The 20,172-nt window shown below is 44.5% G+C and overlaps 1 protein-coding gene across 3 annotated transcripts in view; it reads right to left on the bottom strand.

Moving 5' to 3' along the window:
* Positions 1-1,184: 1,184 nt before the first annotated feature.
* MAP3K20 (mitogen-activated protein kinase kinase kinase 20) overlaps positions 1,185-20,172 on the bottom strand; it is an 86,081-nt gene continuing 67,093 nt past the window's right edge. The window contains exons 15-20 of one of the 3 annotated variants that reach the window (XM_090144038.1): positions 19,023-19,085; positions 17,868-17,960; positions 8,661-8,777; positions 7,193-7,267; positions 5,985-6,135; positions 1,185-2,508 (exon numbers count right to left, since the gene is read on the bottom strand). In XM_090144038.1, the coding sequence (XP_090000164.1) occupies positions 1,835-2,508; positions 5,985-6,135; positions 7,193-7,267; positions 8,661-8,777; positions 17,868-17,960; positions 19,023-19,085 (1,173 nt within the window). In that variant the 3' untranslated portion in view covers positions 1,185-1,834. The remainder of the gene's footprint in view (positions 2,509-5,984; positions 6,136-7,192; positions 7,268-8,660; positions 8,778-17,867; positions 17,961-19,022; positions 19,086-20,172) is intronic. The other 2 variants (XM_031599457.2, XM_090144039.1) reach the window with 2 other exon arrangements.

Genomic DNA, 20,172 nt, shown 5'->3' with positions numbered 1-20,172 from the left:
TTGCATGATTGTTTAATATTAAAAGGAGTGATCAATACCATCCGCTCCTCCTTTAAATGCTAATGAGCACTTTAATACAACAGATGTGGACAGACAGTACACTGCAGATTAAAATTAGGCACAGCATTAAATTGCTTACAAACAGCAGAGCAGTCCTTCTGGACATCTTGACAATCAACCACAAGCAGACAATAAATATTGAATTGCCACCGCCTTGGTGCCTGCTGGGTAGGACCCTGTTGTGCAACTACACCGCTGTCCTCATCACCCTGCAAGGGGAACGCACCCTTCTGAACTCTCACAATTTCTTTCTAGGATTGGTGCTGGCACAGTTGTGAAAAGGGGCTGGTGAGAACCAGAGAATGGTGAACAGCACTTACCCCCTGGTGGCATCTATGAGAGCAGGGGATGTATGGAGGTCACTCCAAAAGTAATGCCTCTGATTTATTTACATGGAAATTACAATAGGCGCAGGAAGGTTCAACCTCAACTGCCTGTTGTTGTGGGCCAACATTCTAAAGTAAGAGGCATTACTTTCGGAGCAGCCCTAGCATGAGCCCTTTTGACAATCCAGTGAGGAGCAGTGGTGACAGGGGCTCGTCAGGGGTGATGGGCTGGCAGCTCCTCCAGCACTGCTCACAGTTGCATGCCAGTGAGCATCGCTTGGCACTGATGGTATCTTGTACCTCACTCAAAGGCATCTCTAATTTACAGTTTCTTGGCTTTCAGAGGGTACCATGTGTTGCATTGGGTTCAGCTTCCTTTATCTGTTTCATTCTTTTTTTCACTCTTGCATCTTGGGAAATCCTAACTTTTTTTCCCTGTTTAATTGTGTGAAATCAACTTGGAGTGAAAAGGCCAACACGGAACTTTCTGAAGACAAGTGAGTCTACGACTGTGCCTTTGTTCTCAGTGGAGCTATAGACCACATTAATCACAAACTTTGCTGACCTTGTCTTTACTGCCTGAAGACTGAAAGACAAAGGCAGCACAGCCTGGCCACATTTAAAAATTCAATTAAAAAATGCCTGCTGCCCAGGGATAAACATTATCACAGACCTCAGAGGGGATGGATCTATCCATTATAAAGGCAATGCCTTGTTCTCCCTCTCTTTTTCTTTTTTTCTAAAAGCATAAAGCCTATTTTTTTTTATCCTTCTGATTACGACAACTGTATGTGTCGCAGCATCTGCTCTGCAGTGTCAGATACCCGGTGTCTGGGTTTTAACAAAGAGAGAGGTGAGAAATTCCTGATAGGGGATGGATGGCTGGAAGTGGAGAAGTGAAGTTACCAGAGTGGGCCTGAAGAAAAACCCGTGTGTGCTCCTGCTTTTTGAGATTGTGATGGTCTGACCAAAATATTACCTTTTCCTACAGCCTTGGCAGGAGAGTGAATAAAGTGTATAGAAACAGTGCTCAGAGCCAGACGTGACGGGAGAGTTAGCAGCACAACTCCTCTGTAGATGAAACGGAGAGGTTTTTGTTACAGCACATAGCTGTGTATTACTGATTTTATTTTTGAAATATTAAGCAAATTAGTGCACATCCAGTCAGCTAAGAACACGAGCAGCCAAAGGGAGGGGAGGCAACCATATTAAATCCATCAGTACTGGGAGGGAAGAGGTCTCGTTGCTGAGGGCAGGCTCCTTCCAGCTGCCCACCAGCCAGCGGCATGCAGAGCGGTGCAGCCAGCCCAGCGAGGTAGTGTCATGGCTTCAGTGCAGTGCGCCGAGAGCTGGAGCACGTCGAGCAGAAGCACGTGTCATCTCCCAGTAGAATATTCAGTGGAATAAGAGGAAAGCTGGCTCCATCGCAGCTCACGGCTGTTCCCCCGTTAGAACGTCCTCCGGCCCCGCCAGCTGCCCTTGGGCCTTTCCTTACCCTGCTTGCCGGTGCTCTGTCTGTGGGGCTTCTTCACGTGCTGCACCTTTATCCAGCCCCCCTCACTCACCCTGCCCTCCCCTTCGCTTCTTCTGGGCTCGCTCTCCCCCTGCGGTGGCATGCCTGGGATGGCCTTGGGCTGGGGGGAGTTGCGGGGGTACCTGCGTTGCTCGTGGGCCGGGGGCATGGAGGCAGTCCTGCCCGTCCTGCCCGAGGACCTGGGGGGCACCGGGGAGCTCGTCCCGCTGCGCCGCCCATCAGAGGAGCTGCGGGAGTTGCCGCTGTGCGAGGCGTTCCTGGCCTTGCCCGTGGACCTGTCCCTCTCTGAAGCGGTGTCCGATGCCGTGCTGGAAGTGCTGCTGCCCTTTGAGTTGAGGTGTAGGTTCGAGAGGTTTCTCACCAAACTGTGCGAGAGCGGAGAAGAGTTCCTGGAGTGGCTGATGGAGGTGTAGTGGTAACTGACGGGCCCGCGCGTCCGCCTCACGGCAGCGGCGTAGGAGTCCTGGCTCTGCAGGTAGGGCAGGTAGTGCGAGATGGTGGTGGGGCTGTGCGGGTGGCCGTGCTGCAGGGAAATGGCTTTGGCTATCTGGTGCATGCGCAGCGTCTGCATCCACTGGCTGTCGATGCCTGGCAGGGAAATGAAACAAGGTGAGCGCTGTGTGAATTGCTGGGAAAATACATTCTGGTTCAGATACGGGGTGAGTTAGGTTTTCTCTCTCTGATAAGCCTCTACAGATTGCAGAATCATAGAATCATAACGGTTGAAAAAGACCACTGAGGTCATCTAGTCCAACCATCAACCCATCACCACCATGCCCACTCAACCACATTCCCAAGTGCCCCATCTACTCTTTTTGAACACCTCCAGAGAAGGTGAATCCACCGCTTGCCTGGACAGCCTGTTCCAATACCTCACCACTCCTTATGAGAAGAAATTTTTCCTAGTTTCAAACCTGAAACTCCCCTGGCACAACTTAAGGCCATTCCCTCTCCTCCTCTCACTGTTAGCTGGGAGAAGAGGCCAACCCCCACCCCGCTACAACCTCTTTTCAGGTCATTATAGAGAGTGATAAGGTTTCCCCTGATTAAAATTATACCCTAGCAACATCCCTGTACTCTTTCTGAGTTGCTGCCCCTTCTCCCAAAGATGGTAAACTCAGCAACAACTTTCCCCAGAGTCTCAGCAGATTCCTCCTCAGCTTCCACAACGAAAGAGCCTGCAGACCTCCAGAGCAGGCACAACATGGGCACCTTCCGGTGCCAGCACCACAGCTGCACCCTGTGTTGCTCCCAGCCAGCACTGGCCATGCCCTTCACAGTGGTGGAGGTGGTGCAAACCCTGCTGCAGCAGCCAGACTCACCCTCTCTCTTTCAGTTTTCTCACCACAACAGTCAGAGCCACTTTGTTTCTTATTATCACTACAAATTCAGAAGTCAGTCCATTTCACACAGTCATGATACTAAGACCCAGCTGCACCCCACAGCCTCCATCCAGCTTCAGGCATAAAACGTAGCTTATGTAATTTTGCGCTAGAGAAATCTGAATGATTTTCCTTAAAAAATGGTTATGTCACTCTAACAGAAAAGTGTGGCCCTAGCAGTTTGCAGCAGGATAAACACAAGCAAGATTTTATTATCTGCAGCAGAAAACCCCAGTTCCTCTCTCACCTTTTGAAGGTCTCCAGAGGAGAGATCCTCTGCTGCAAGCCCCTCTCTCCCATGGCAATGCTGCATCTGCCTGCAGAGTTCTGTGGGAGCTGGTAGTGGCTTTGTCCTTGCTAGGATTGCTCCTTGTTAGGACATAATGGATGATCTCTTCCATTCCTCCTTCCCCCAGACTTTGCTGGAGTCCCAGGAGATTTCAATCACTTCAACTTAATGTCAAATATGTCAAAAGGAAATCGTCTTTCCTGTCAAAGTGCAGGTCTGATGCTGCCACAGCAGAGAGCTCTGGCTGCACTGAGATGAACCTCCTTTCACAAAAAGGTGGGAATCAACTTCTCTGTTTCCTAACCTCCTTGAAATTCATTGTTTCAGAAGAAATGTGCATGCTGATTCAAATGTATTTTCTAGACAGCCTCCTTTACCATTTCCCCATTTCTTCCTACAAAGACTCTGGATGTAAAACACAGACTTCATAAATCTGGAAGCAGCTGGCTCAGGACTTGAATTTGGGTCCTTGTGTGCCACCAGATCTCAGGTGGCAACCACACACCCTGTGGGACCAGCTCACTCCAGTGCCCAGCCTAGAGAGCAGCTGCCCAATGAGGATCACCCAGCACCACCTGTGGGACGGGCCCTAGGCCCAGTCCTCTCGTAGGCAGGGGTCTTCTCCCTCATAAGGTCTCTGAGCCACCAGTTCTGCATGCTGAATTAAATGCTCCACGCAATAACCTGCATGGGCAGCGCCTTCACTGCCAGTTACTTTAGCCTCTTACACAGGTATTATTACCCTTACCTTTGTGCTTGGATTTGGTGTTGTTTTAAACCTGGGGTAGGTGATCTGGTAAAGAAGACAGGCCGGGAGATTTGCTAGAGCTGAGGCGCAGCTTTCACGCTGGCTGGTAACCCATTTCCTCTGAACTGTGCCTATTCACTTGGGTGCAGACAATACATTAGTGGCTTCGTGCAACTCCTCCATGTGCCAGAGGGACAGACAAGCTCTCCCACCGCTTGCCACAAAAAAATGAAAGCAGCTTGGCTTACTGCAGCAGAGCCAACCTGTGAAGATACAACACCACACTTGGGTATGGCTGTATGGCTCATCAGCCCAAGACCTGGATCACCAGAGCTGATCTGCAGTGAATACATGTCTTTCAGGACATGCTGCGTCCCACATGCATTATAAAACACAGTTGTTCTGCAAATTGATAGGTTACTTAGGAATATGAGCACCCATTTTAAACGTGTCTGTTAAACCACCAGTGCTCAATTCACAAGGCCACTGCTCCAGATGCAGCAGTAGTGCCACACAATTGAGGAAATTCCACTGACTGTTATCTTTTTCCAACCCACGTATTTCTACAGCGCTACTGTGAACTGAATCAGAAAAAAAACCAAAAAAAATCCCACTTTGGCTAACAAACACCTGTACAAAAAGAGTAACTTCTTTAAGATGCAAAGAACCTTTTCCAAAGCCCTGTTCCAGGAGGAGCCAGAACTGGAGTCAGGGCAGACCAGAATGGGCAGGCAGAGCTGTGGAAGAAGAATTCAATGGGAAGATTTCCACTCCTCTTTACAGCCATCAAGAACGCGTTTTGGGTCTGCTCGTATCTGAGACATTTGTGCAAAGCTGTATGCATGCTGGGTAGCCAGCAGCAGGAGGAAAGAGCTGACCACAGCACTTTTAGTGAGTTTGGATTGCAAGGAGAGAAAGCATAAAAACCTACTGAAAGCACTGGCTTCCCAAAAAGACTGTAGAAAACCGTATTTCCCAACAGATGGAGGGAAGAGATGTGAGAGATTGTCTTCTTTCTCAGCAGATGCCTTCCTGAAATCGTGGTTGAGAAACACATCTTCCTCTATGGCACAGATATGTTACACAGATAATTACAGTATCCCGCCTGTGCTCTCAGTCCAGTCCCAAAGCTGATTAGATGCACTGCCATACGACCACATCCTTGCTGACAAGTCCCGCCTTGCTGGTGGACTCAGACTCACAGGGTCAGCCCTGCGCTGGTGCAGCTTTGTGGTTCTGCTCAGTACTGGAAGATGTGAAGCACTGGGGGGTTTGGAGCAGAAGGATCTGAGCTACTGATAAGCTACTGCAAGTGATTTACAGTATACCACAGATTTGTAGCTAATTGCCATGGACTGTTTGCAGCATACTTTCTATAGAAGCATACAGATCACTCTTCCTTAAATCACACTGTGATATAAAATGTGTCACTACCTAACTTTTAGCCGTTAAGCTAGGTCATACATGCCAGGGTGCTCCTGCATGTGACCATGAAGATGTCACAGGGACCACAGTGCCAACTGAAGCTGAAAGACGGTGCTCTGCTGTTGGACGAGAATAATAGCACTGTCTTTTTGCTGTTCTCCACATAAACACTTTGCCCACGCCAGCAATAGAGGTAGGCAGTTCACACGTAGCGACTTACTTGAGTCAGACCTGCTCCGTGAATGCCCCTCTGAGTTGGGGAGTGAGGTCTGTATCATAAGCTGCACCGCCTTGACCTCATCCTGTGCTTTCACCTTGCTCCAGCAGATAGCTTGGACGTGCCTGGTGGATTTGGGAGCTCGAACGTCGCTCTGCTCAGGAAGGACACAACACACATAAGGACACAAGGCATGTGAGGACATAGCAACACACAACCCACTAAGCTCTCCTGCCCGGGAACTTCCACTAGTGCCTGGGTGGCAGCAGCACTCTGAATAGAGTTTGTTTTGCAAAACCACTTAGCCAGTTCTCGTGTATTTTTAGAGTAGATAATTTTGGATGGTATTTTATGATTATGCTAAAAATGTGGCAGTGAGTAAGTGTTCCAATTCATGTACCATGTGGAGGAAAGATCTGAAAGCCTTCCTCTACAAATACAAAGAGTATTTTACTTGTCATATAATGTGAACACCAAATAGGCAGCACCTTCTGCTAAAAGAGGTAGGACTAAGTAGGTATTTTTGCAGGGGAACACTCCACATTTGCTTGTTTGCTCTTCAGTTACAGGAGACATGCTGCCTGCAATTCTGAAAGGCTGAAAGAAACTTAGAGCAACAGAAAACTGTTGTTCTTCACTTCTGAGACAAACAGAAAAGGTGCAAGATTTCCTCATCACTTCATCAGTCCTCAAATCCTTGCTCAGGACAGAGCTGGAATCTTAATTATTAGCCTCACTGTGAAGCACAGCATTGGTCTTCATAAAATCACTTCTGTAAGCAACTGCAAGCTCTTTTTACAAAGGCTAATTTCTGTCATTTTACATGGCTAAATTGTCTTTGATATTTTGTTTTCCTCTTTTACTTTTGACTTATCATTCTCTTTCTTCTCCTGTTGCTCCTCAGCTCTCCTAATTAGCACTTCACTGAAAAGGTGAAAAAACCACAGCCTCCAAATGACATGAGCACACTGGCCATTACACTTCAAGTAAAAAGAATTTTCATCCTTGAGAAAAAGAGCTGTCCCAGGCAGCTGCCTGAGGACACAATCTTTGTAGATCTCATTCAGCTTTTGCTCCAAACTTTAGATTTTACAATTAATTACAGGGTGCTGAGACTTGATTACAGGATACAGCGGAGCTGTGGGATGCTATTGCCACATCTCCCATACAGGTTATCTTAGATAAACATGTTGTTGTTTCTTAGAACTTACCTCATATGTAACAATACATTCTACAGACTGGTGTTCTTCGATCCCCACGATCCACTTCTCCATGACAAATGGTGGCTGAAAAGAACATGGTGGTGGTTTATAAGGTGCTCTTCATCTCCTGACTTGTCTCTGAAACACCCTCAAAGTACTTTTAACTTTTGCCTTTTCTCATCCTTTTCCATATTGCTAACATCTAAAAATGTTATGGGACAAATGTATATGGAATATTTTCCTGGGGGCATCGCCCTTCAGTTTTACACACATGCAATAAATATTCCTGGAGACAGTCCCTGATAGATAATACAGATCCTAAAGTATGTGCTAATCCTACTGTATCTGAAGACTACTACATTTAACTTTAAGCCTTTTCTTCTTTTTTTTCTTTTTCTTTTTTTTTTTTTTAATGAAAAATATGGAAATGTCCAAGATGGAATTTCTGGAAATGAAACAGAAAGCTATTTTGCAATGACATAATAACAAAAATAAAATTACAACAGTGAAGAAATCCCTAGCTATAACAATAGTCTTAGCGTGACGATGACATTAAATACAAGAATACTTTCTGTCAAAGACATATTTTCTCTAAAATTCTGTTGAAAGTATGATTTTCAGTTTATCCTTCAGCAAAAAAAAAACAGCCATAATTTTGCAAAAAAATACAGTTAAAGGCATTCATGAGGCTTTTTTTTTTTTTAAATTTAAATCAGTGCACATTAGAGAATGTAATGGTAATGAAGATGTATATTTTTTCATTTATGATGTTAGCTACTATTAAGTAGAGCTTATTAATAAAAACAATCAATTAAAATAACAGCAAACAGAATGTTCAGTGCATTCTGTGCTTTAACAAATCTTCTGTTTCTTATGGTCTAAATGTCGGCTGGTAAATACTTACAGGCAGGTTTACTCAAATAGGGTAAATGCCCAGTGGCACTGAACTGCAGATGTGCAAGGCTGTATGCCCATGATCAACATGTTAACGGGTTTCAGTCTTTGGAACCCATCGTTGCATGAAAGAGGGAGTTTTAAAAGCATGTAAAAGTTCTAAAACTATGCAAAAAAGAAGAAAGAAAAAAAAGAGAGAGAGAGAGAAAAAAACCCAGACAAATCACGTGAAGTTTCAAATTGGAACATTTAAATCAATTTTCTCCTCCTGAAAAGGAACATAAGTTTTTAACATTCTCATCTTTAAAAGGAGAAATAAATTCAGATGCTATGACGTGGAATTAAAACAAGAAAACATAAATTAGTTCCTTCTCTTGTTTTTCTATTGTTAACATTATTGTCAGCTTAAAAGAGAACCAAAATAGCTAACTCTTATTATGATACACATCTGTTTAAAATGTGCATTTTATTTAAAAGCTGTCAAGAGACTGAGCTTCTGCAAGCACAAAAGTCGACTGCTGTGGTATTTTAATGTCTTTGTTTGAGATCTGTGAATTCGTGAAAGCTTTAAGGCTGTAAATACCTTTGTCATCTTTAAAATCTCTACATCAGGTAGGTTAGTGTTGAATGTCACATCTTTTATGTAGGTTATTGCAATTTCATCCCCGTCCATCTCCATGTACATTTTCCATTTACAGTCCTATGAATAATAATAAAAAAAAGAATGCTGGATTGTTAGAATACAAAAAATAAAATTCAAAATATAAAAAAACAAAGACTAACCAAACCCAGCCTAGTTCTCACTGTAAGTGGAAAAAAATAAAACCAGCAACAATGACGAAGGCAAGGAGCATATACATGTTTTAGTATATGCATATTTTGCAATGAGTGTTGTTAATGGAAAACCCTCAGGTTCTCTGGCTCACTTCTCGCTCAGGTCCCTCTGAGAGACATCAGACACCTTGACAGGTCTGACTGTCCTCAGTGGTCCCCTGCAGGGCCCCAGGATGGCAGCACTTCACCCAGCAGCACCTCACCCAGCAGCACAGCCTGCCCATATGAGCAGTGGTGGTGAGGCACAGCCCATGGAAGCCATTGTCTGGAGCCACGGGCAGAGCTGGCCCTCGGGACATCTTCCTGATGAACCTGGGAATGAAGGACCAGAGGGTGCGTGCAACACTTTTAGGACAGTCGCTCTAATAATGGGCAGGAGGATAAGCTGATTAGTGCAGCTCAGTTCCTTCAGATCCTGAGTGCCCAGTGAGGCATTGACCATCCTCAGCTCCTCTCACCTCCACTAGCACTGGTAATTTTACGGGAGCTCAGCTTTGAAACAGCAAGTCTAACAACTGAAGCAGTGAAAGGTATCTTTAAATAATCCCATGGGCTGAACATAGCACCAAATCCAGCACTTCGTGTGGGCATAAGCCTGCAAGAGGCTGGTGGCTCTGCAGGACTATCGGGTGGGCTGAGCACTGGCCAATGGCCAGGGAGGCTCCTGCAGGAGACAGCAGATTTGCTGCAGACCACAGCAGGTGATTTTGGGATTTGATGCTGTCCAGCTCCTCCAGAAGTCTGTTCCCTGAAGGACAAGTCAGGTGGCACCAAGCAGGGCATCTCTATCTCTGTGCAGCCTAGACAGGGACTGCCCGTGGCAGAGGAGCCCTTCCAGGTGTGCCTGAGGATCAGGAGCGTCCCCATGTGCTGCTGGCCATGCAGCCGCCATCTTGGCATTCGCAGGAGGCAGTCATCTCCTCAAGGCTACTCAAAAAATGCAAAAACCTTCAATGGGGACCCAGATGGCCGCTCAGGGCCAAGTGCTGGCATAAGCAGTTATTTGCACACAAATGTACAGCAGCCTAAGAAATACCCATCCATACATACGATTATCTGCTAGTGATCACACGTGCATCTCTCATAAATGTAATGCAGGAGCTCAGCCCTCAGAAGTCTCAAAGCTTTCCAACAGGCATTGAATTGGCAATTCCAAGATAAAAGAAAACCTGAGTATAATGATTTCCAAATCGCGGCAACAAATGACGCTTACGAAAGCACGTGGCCCTGTGTGTCCATCTGTGCCCATTGAAAGCTCATGAGTTTTATGAGGAGAGTGGACATGGGAGTTGGTTTTAGCACTGCCATAGCCTGGCACTCGGGGCACTGGCCTAAGGCTCACATGCACTGAGCTCAGCTTCCAGTCCTGGCTTCATTTTCCTGAATGACCCACAAAAGGTACAAAGTCACTCCGTGCCTCCATCGCCTAATCACAGACTGTATCACTTCACATGGCCTTTTTCTATCCTGTTGCTTTGGGCTGTGGGCTGCCTCTTCTCCGGTGGGTGCAGCACGACATGGCACAGGCTGTTGGCTAAGGACGGTTTATGCTGTGTGACTGAGCTGCAACAGTGCAGGAAGTCGGCTTTGACTCCTCCTCACCTCTCAACCTGTGCTCCTGTTACTGCCTGCACTGTTTTGCCTGACTTTTTAACAGGATTTCCTGATTTTGTGCTACCTGAGTTCTCTGTTGCAGACCTAAGCTGAGGTTAGAGACAAAGTGCTTAAGGACAAAACACCTCAGCCAAGTAAAGACCAACATGTTGACAAAAATCAATAGCACACAGCTATTTCAGTGGATCGCCTGACATGAGCCTGGTGCCAAGCCAAGTGTCAAAGCTGTCTGCTGCCCTATGCCAGGGCTCCTGCACCTTCAGGGTTTTCTGCTCCTCACGTACCACATCTGAAAAGCATGAGTTTGTCTCAATTAATCCTGTAAATCGAACTCCCATATCTACAAGGCTGACAGACCCTGTCAATATGGGGTCCAGCATGCGGTGGGCACTTGCCAGCACCCAGCCTGTTGCCAGATCAGCCACACACGCAGGAGTGCTCTGTGCAGGAACAAATCAGGCTGCTTCACACAGCTGTGGATGTACAAGCCCAGCATGAACACCACCTTCCCCTGCTATGAGCCACGGCTTTACAGGCAGAAACATGCTCGCCCATCCTTAAAATCCAGCCCCGAAACCTTCCATCCTCCACAGGGTCCTTTCCAGGCACACTGTGCAGAGACCAAAAGAGAAAATAACAGCACTGAATGTTCGCTCTCTGGTCATTCAAAAGCCTGTGTCTTATTTGGAAAGACTTTCATTTTGTGTTACGGTAAAGGAGTCAGCAGAGTGGGGGAAAGACAGAGAAACAGAGTGAGGAGAGGCTGGGATAAAAAGAGAAAAAACAGAAAAGATATAACAGACTGAAAAAGAAAGAGAGGAAAGGAAGAAAAGGAAGGAAAAAGCACGCAGCTCAGTGACTTTAGAATCAAGGTCCTTGGGAAATTTCTAAGAGGAGTGGCTGGCTGCTTTTCTTATAAGCTTGTAACCATTCTGCTCTAACACACAGTAGATAAAGCTAGGTTTGTAAGTACAAAAAGGGACATATTTCCCTGTTTTCCAATTGATTTTTAGGTTCTTACTTTCAAAAGAATAACAGGGGTAATAAGAGAGAGACGTTCAACTGCATAACCAAAAATATGGCTAGAAAACCAAGAAAATGTAATTCAAATCTTTGATGAATTGGAGCCAGAAGATTTCTTGGACCGAGGCTACACTTAGTAACAGCCTTACTGAGGGAAATAATTTGGAAATGGTTCATTTGAAATGTCTTGTAGACAAATATATTTACACAAGGTGCATCAAAGAGATTTCCCGAGACATCTTGCAATTCAAACATCAAACTATCTCTCAATATTTACCTGTTCAATTTTGATATAAATAATTTCAGCTTTATGTTAAAAAAATTTGGTTTTGTAACCAAAGGCACAACCAGTACAACTTTGGTTGGAAAGCATTTCCGAATAATGTTTTGACAAAGCTACTAAATTGGCAGCCTCTGCAACTGATAGCAGAAGCAGAAAAGCAAATCACAAATGTATTTTGAACCACTTCCCAGCTTTGAAACAGAAAATAAGAACACTTTGAAAATTAAAGCTCCTGCTTAGCGTGGTGACAATGCTCCTTTAACTCCGTGTGTACTTTAAAAAAAAAAACAACAGAAATGAAAAAGCTCAGGTATGGGCTTTAAGCAACAAACATGTCTCCTGCAACAACTGCTTCAAACTCTCGCTGGGATGACATCTCCTTTCCCGAGGAGGCCCAAGTTCAGGATTCATTTCATGATCAGCAGTTGCAATAAACTTTTTTTTTTTTTATGATTCAAGAAAAAAAAAACCCATGCCATTGTAGCAGGCAACTGGGTATTAGAAGAAAAGTAAGATGTAACGTGAGATGAAACAAATATGAAAAAAATGTCGGTCATGCTGGTACTAAAAGTAGTAGCATGTTGGTGATTTAGGTCCCCAGAAGCTCCTTTACATTCTTAGCTATTATCTATCTCAGCTGCTGAAACCTGCTGTTTTAAAGGCATTAGAGTTGAACATCTAGTGACAGCACTTGGGTTATTTATCATTATGTATCACCCTGCTACACTATATTTTATTATTCTGGATTTAAAGGAAGATAACACAATTACGGTTAATTTGCTTCTCTTCTTTATATATATAGTGTCATGACCCACCACGGCTTTGTCCCATGAGATATTTTTAACCAAAAAGAAATCCACAAGAAACTCTCCCTAAAAATTCCATTAATAACCTCTTGTAGCGTGTATAGGTTGCAGGGTCTGGAACTAAGAATGTTTTAATCTCTTCAGCAAAACAATGTCTCATAATGATGTACAGGACTATTGCTGCACTGATGAAGAATCATACATAATTCAGCACCTTTCACTTGGCACCACTGTGATATCCTCATTAGCAGTGGCTCACAGTGGCTGTCAGATGGTGTCCATGCGAATGCAGGCATTATATTGTCTTTGAGATGTGCAGCTGCTTCCATGACACTGCCAGTATATAAAAACATGACGCCAGTTTGTTTTATTTAGTGCTAAACCTTCCAGTTTGTAAAAACAAGGCTGACACAGAGCCTGACATGAGGCAGTGAAAATAATTAGCTCTCATTTTCTCAGCCTCCTATTTCCTTCTCCCCGCTGTGTTCTCTTTCCACTAAACCACCACATGTCAGTCGAAATGGGAGGCAATTAGTGGGCTCATTTCAGTCCCCACAACTGTGCTGAAAAGAAAGTATTTATGATGGCACAATGAACAGCTGAAAGATTAAATAACATTTGCCTTTTGAAAAGAAAATGACTTCTAGCTAAATGGGCAATTTTTGATTATTCTCAAACAAGCTTAGAGTAGTTGGTTTTTAAAATACAAGAAAGGAAAATGAGTCATTTTTAGGTGAAAGAATCAAATAAAACTTGACACAGTAATGCAAATAACTGATGTTTTATTGCAAAATATGTAAATGTGTTATACCCTTAACAATGGCTCATGTCTCAGGTCAGGGCAGGCTGTTGCCAGCCGGGCCCAGCAAGACAAGGTGGCTGTGCTGCCAGTTTCTTTCACTCGTGGGGGAAGAGAAAAACACGGGTGGAGGGGAGGCCTTGTGAGAGAGATGGCCTTACAGCACAAAAAAACAAAGCAAGAGATGTGTTGGTGTTACCGGCTCAGTCTCCCAGAAAGCCAGAGCCCTCATGCTCCTCTGCTAAGCACAGGCTGTGGCTGACTGGGACCCAGCCTGGGCAGGTGCACGGCCCTGCACTTCTCCAGTGGATGCAAGGAAAGCACGGGCGCTGCGGCGAGCGCTGTGCTGTGAGGGCACTTCCACCCAGTGCTGGTGAGACATGACAGAATGGAGCAGAGCAGCACAGGCGTCATGGCCCCCTGACATGGGACTGTCTCTGTGCACGTCCTTCTGCAGAGCCAGGGCATGGCCCATGAAACCCCCTAGGAAGAACACATCTGCACTGAAGGTCTGGCACTGCCACCAACTTCACTACCTTGGCGGACTGCACTGACAGCAATTACTCTTGCTGGTTATATTTAAATATGGCCGTGGTGTTAGTTTACATCTTAAGTATTGGGTTTTTTTTGCCTTCACAATGTATTTCCTCCTATACCAACTATTTACTGAAGTCTGAGCAAACCAAACCTACGAGAATGCCACTCTGCTACACACATTAACTCAGACTTTAGTATTGAGAGCATCATGCTTTGAGCTGTAAGTAAAGAGAAAGCATTGAATAAGGTTTTGAGGTAAGGCTAGACAACCCCACACTAGAAAGCCAAGCTACTTGCAAGTATCTTGGCAAAGGAATGATAGGATAAAGATAGTGTAATACAACTGAAAAACATATAAACTGGAATTTCTAATTTGTGACCTAGGCCACTGCTTTATTTTTGCCATGTTTGTAATGTGCTGAATACCTTAGTAAACTAAACATGTTACACCATATCTGTCTGAACTGGGAATTATTTTTAATAAAGCAAAGAAAGGTTTTGTCAGAGTCAACATATTGGGAGGCTGGAGAGGAAGAAGTAGTAGAAATGGTCTCAAGCCCTCATGAAACGGCAGCTCAGTTACAATGAGTGTTATAGCACTGTTTTGTCTGGTATTTCCACATTTTGCCAGCCAATGTTTCTCCACATGAAGAGCTGGTCACAATTTCTCTACAAAGTAGCCTTAATATTATATTCAATTTTACACTACGCATTTAAATAACAGCATTAAAATATATGCCACTCTGGGTATTTGAGGCTAGAAAATAGTTCACGCAGATAGCAGATGGTTTTGACAAGGCTCTGCTCCTTACCTTGTCAAACAGAGAGAGGGGGAAAAGACAGCAAAAATGGTAAGCCACCCTCAAGGCTTTGTGTTTGGATGTAGGTCAGTCTGTGCCACACGGTAAAAATGAAAACATTCAAAGGCATGGTGAAATCTGCCTTTCTGATGACCAAAACTAAGGAATGCATCAACAGGAGACAAAAAAGACTGTGAACCATCCTTCTTAAGGGGTTGGATGATTCATCTGTGTGGAGCCAACACAGCTCAGACACCTTTCCCTGATTGGGAAATTTTAATGAGCCACCTAGGATGAGAAAACCATTGAAAATTCCCTGTGCAGTTCTGCGAATCAGATCAAGCCACAATTGCCAGGGTTTGTTTTTTACCCTCTTTGGTATCCTGGAGTTAATTGGTGTCCCCCCACTTTTTTTAATTTGTGGAATAAAAATTCTTACAAAATGTCTAAAGCTATCACCTTTTAGCTCAGTGGGAATTGTGTACAGAAAGGTCATTAACAGGAAGTAAATGGAAGTAACCGCATAACTTGAACTAAAAGAATTGGAGAAGAAACCTCTAAAAACCAGGTTAGCTTTGCAGTGCTCACTCCTGATGCATTCGGAGAGCACAAAGGTCACCGAGCTTTCATCACCTCTAAAGATGCAGCTAAAAAGGGAAGGAAACTGTAACAAAATGACTGCGTCTATCAGCTGGTGGAAAGCAACATAATCTCACTAGAAGATGCGTTTAAATTAGATAACAAATCTGAGGATGGTAAGGTCGCGTACCGGGAAGTCAACATTTCATTTAGTGTACAGACAAGACTGAACATCTGGTGTATAGATAAAGCTACCATCCTGAAGCATATTCTGCAGGACCCTTGTTAAAAATCATTGTGGCTGTGCCACATCAGTGCTTTAGCTGGGATGGGGAGCACACTCTTGTCTCATGTATCTCTATGCCAGGCTTTGGCAGAGCACCTCTGGGCACAAGGGCTGGTTTGCTTCCAAGTGCCAATACCCCTACCCTGGCAGATGTGCTACAACCACTGGTAGGAGTGTGCAGCCCAGGAGACCAGGGCAGAATCAGCTGGGGCTGAACCCCTAGTATTAGCAGTTCCATGGCACAGCCCCTTCCTGCTATGCTGCACCAGCTCCTGTGGAGCCTGGCACTCTCCCCTGATGCACACAGCTCCAGCAGTCCACCAGGGAACACACGGGTAACCTTGATTTGAGCTTAATGCCTCTTTTTCCTCATGGCTGAAACAGGAGAGATGTCAGGTAGATATGAGGTAGGCAACCTGTTACTGGGGATTATATGGGCCAAGTTCCTTTAAGAAATTGAATTTTAGACTGACGTAGACCAGCTTTTTCACTATAAAGATGGCAGAAGGCAAGCTCTGAGTGCTTCAGTTGACCCAGTTTTACAGGAACAGGTGCCACTCTTACACAAAAACAAAAGAAATTGAAACCCTTCAATCCTTGTTTCTCCAGTGTCTCCATTTCACAACAAACGTGGGTGATGGCAGCAGTAGTTGCAGTAAGGCAGCCTCTAGGGGAGCTAGAAGATTATATCCAGGGGTTTTCAAAGAAGCAAGCTAACCAAATTTTGTGTGCTTTACGTACAAGAGCATGCTTTGCTGGTGTTATGTTTATGCACAACTCACTCAAACTACTTGCTCACAGCAGCTGTCCAGCTAAAATATCTACTTATCTTCAAACTCAGCTGGCAAACTGAATTTCCTGCAGCTGCCCACCTCCCTGCGCTATGGCTCATAGATCATACAGGAAATACAAGTGAGACAAGAGGTATTGCATAGCCTTTTAGTTCCTTGTGGAGTTGCACATGGCAGGGAAAGATGTATGCCTACAGAAAAGCAGCTCTACAGCTCGTAAGAGCATTCAAGAACACTGAGAAAGTCTAAGTAATTCACACAGTGATAAAGAAGATTTTCATAGGAAAAATGTGCTCAAGATAAAAGAAACAAACAAACAAAAAAGGAAATCGCCAGACAAAAAGTAAAATGCTTTTTTCAAATTGATGAAATGATTTCAGTACGAGTCCAAGTTCCTACTAAGTACAAACCTAAATGCTTTCTCTGCAAGCACCACTAAGTACTGAAATCAAGAGACTTCTGCAAACAATGTGCCCTGAAAGCAAAGCAGTCAGATAACACAAGATGAAAGTCAGCCACCCACAAGTTTGGGGTGGACACACAATGCAGATCTGCCAAATACAAAAAGAAACAAATCCTGCTGTCGCAACCCCTGACTCCAACTCAGAAATGCTTTGCACACCATTTTCACATAGATAATTAATTCTAAAACCCTTGAACTCAAAGTCCGTGGCAGGCTGGATAAAGAAAATGAAAGGCATGGGATAATCCTTGCTCTCAAGAACAGACAACGTGGTGGAAATGCTTTGCAGGAACATCTGGGGTCATCAATGCTCCCACTATACAGGGTGTGCCAAGAGGTACCTGAACCAGCGCAGAGCCAAGGTTTGGCCAGGATGCGGCCCTCTGGCAGTCCTGTTACCACCCTGGCACAGAGGTCTCGCTGTCTGCAGTGGGCTGCACTTCCCCACTGCACTGTGGGGGAATACAGCCACACCGGGACGTGTCCCATTCTCCCCAGCCATGCATGCCACATGCTGTCCATCTCTTCCCAGATGCAGAGCCAGACACCACCTTTCTGCTGAGGCAGAACCAACCCATGTCCACAGATATCATGAACATGTTGCTGCCCAACTGTCTCTCACCATCAAACTCCTATTCCTGTCTGAATAGGCTCTTCTGCATAAACGGCTTGTTACTGCACACCCATTGGGATAAAGGGAACAAAGCGAAAGCCCAAATTACAGAAATGACAGTTAGAGAAACTGTTGGTGAGGAAACAAAAGCTTTCATTCAAAGCTTTCTGCAGCACTGTGCTCTCCCATGCTCACTCTCAGGCGTGGCTGCCTATCACTGCTCAGCCCTACCTGCTACCCCGACATTAATTAGCTCTGCAGTTTCCAGAACAAGAGGGTTCATTTTTTTCCATCCAGAAGACACGAGACACTCTGGGTACCGACTAAAAAGATAGCCAAGCTGATAAACACACCCAGATTACCTTTGGACCATTTCCCAGCTTTAAGTGATAGCCAAAAACGAGTTCAAGATTCACTACTTTCTCTACGTTTTCCCCAGCTTCACCCGCAGAGTCCTGAAAAAAAACAAAAAAAAAGAAAAAAGAAAAAAGAAAAAAAAAAAAAGGTGAGAGCTTGTAGCTACTTCAGCCCCCTAGGAGGCAGAAGCAAGGCCTTTTCTGGGAACAAGGATTTGCCTTTCCTATGTCACAAGCCTGCTGCTCACATTGTCACCCGCAGCAGAGGGCCATGGTTCTGCTGGGAGATACTGGCTCCTGCTCCACAGTTCCATGACACTGCAGCAGCCACCAGCACCGCAATCACAGCACGGCAGTGGTGTTCAGGTTTTCATTTCCCTTTTGGGATTTCCTCCAGATCCTTTATCATCTTTGTCACCCTCCACTGCACTCTTTCTAAGAGATCCCTGTCTTTTTTGAACTGGATCCTAGAACTGGACAAACTGGACACTGTATTCCAGATGTGGCCTCACCAGGACAGAGTAGAGGGGGAGGATCTCTTCCCTCAACCTGCTGGCCAAGCTCATTTTAATACATCCTAGGATACTGTTGGCCTTCTTGACCACAAGGGCACACTGCTGGCTCACAGCCAATCTGTTGTTCACCAGGACACCCACGTCCTTTTTTGCAGAGCTCTCCAGCAGGACAGCCCCTAACCTGTACTAACGCGTGCAGTTATTTCTTTACACTCTACACTTGTTTTTGTTGAACTTCATCAGTTTCCTTTTTCTCAACTATCCAGTCTTTCCAGGTCCCACTGAATGGCAGAACAGCCTTGTCACGTCAGCCACTCCTCCCAGCTTTGTATAATCAGCAAACTTGGCAAGGGTGGACTCTATCCCATCATGCAGGTCATTGATGAAGATGTTGAAGAAGAGTGGACCCAGCACTGGTTTCATGACAACATCTGGGATCCTCATTGAAAACAACATCTATTATCATACCACTTGTTCTCATGCAACCCGTTGCTGCTGGTGACCCTCCACATTTGTCAAAAGCAGTGGCAGACCTGCTGTGTAAGCGGCTGCCTCACTCTCCTGCCAATGGCATAAAGCTGAGACATGAAAGCAGTGAAGTATTTATACCAATATGAGAAGCACTTATATAAACAATGAGACTTGCCTTAATTAATGGTGGAAAATGAAACAGATTTAGGTAGTCATGGGTTAACTTCTCAATAGCAGTCTATAAAAAAAAAAAAAAAATCAACAAAATCAAATGAGCGTTATTCAGCATCAAATACCACAAATACCAGTGTGAAAAGCAAAGCAGTTCAGCATGTGCTGTGCCTTTCATTGCAGCTACATCAGGGCATGTGACTGCAGTTTAAAATACAGCTCAGCTCTGGAAACTGTCTCGGTAGATCGACCACATTTCGCATTCAGAATCTGAGCTGCTTAATCAGAAAAAAAGAAATGCTTGGGGGTTGTTTGGGTTGTTTTTATTTATGCTCAATCAACCCAGGAAGCCAAAGTCTTTCATTTTGGGTATTATTGACTTTATTAAGTTTCAATAATTTTCCCTGTAGGAAATGTAAATTAAAGATATCAGCAATGGTGTGTGCTATGGAAAAATGGCTGATGAGCAAAGGGGAATAAATCTGTGACTTACAGAGATGAAGCTAAATTTGCAGGACTAGCAATTAGGATAAAAGTATCTCTTTACTAGTAAATTGTGGTATAAAGTCACTGAGACCCAACAGAATCCCAGATGCTGCTTTTAGAGAGATCATTTTCCAAAGCTGACAGCCAGGAAATGTAACTATCTCCTGTGGATACATTATTAATACCATTACTGCTGTTGTGATCACGTTTTCCAGACCATAATTTTCTGAATTCATAACAAACATTATATATTCAAAAGACCAGAAAACAAAGCATTACAAGCAAAGCAACCTGGCCATCAATCAGCTTAAAAGTAGTCTAAGTTGGGAAGTTTAGAAATTTCAGTTCAAGTAATTTTTCCATACCTGATCCTCTCTTAGCTAAAGAGAAATGTTATGGGACAGCACACTGAAGATTCCAAAGCTTTTTGCTAGATAAATGGCTCTGCCCTCTTAGACAAATCTCCAGCAGTATTGTCAGTCCTACCCGCAACAAAACTCATAGATGAGGAGGAGAATGAAGATTGTGGCACATTTCACACTTCACAGAACGTTCAGGGCTCTTTGGGTTTCAGAGCCATGAACCTGTAACTCTGATTCTTTTTGTACCAAACAAGCTCTCTATTTACCTTTATAACTTAAAAGAAAAAAATACTTAATGCTACTATA

This window comes from Phasianus colchicus, chromosome 7 (genome assembly GCF_987193195.1).
Source record: "Phasianus colchicus chromosome 7, bPhaCol1.hap1.1, whole genome shotgun sequence".
NCBI lineage: Eukaryota > Metazoa > Chordata > Aves > Galliformes > Phasianidae > Phasianus > Phasianus colchicus.
The sequence above is the reverse complement of the archived record's forward strand: the minus strand, read 5'-3'. Positions and strand labels throughout refer to the sequence as shown.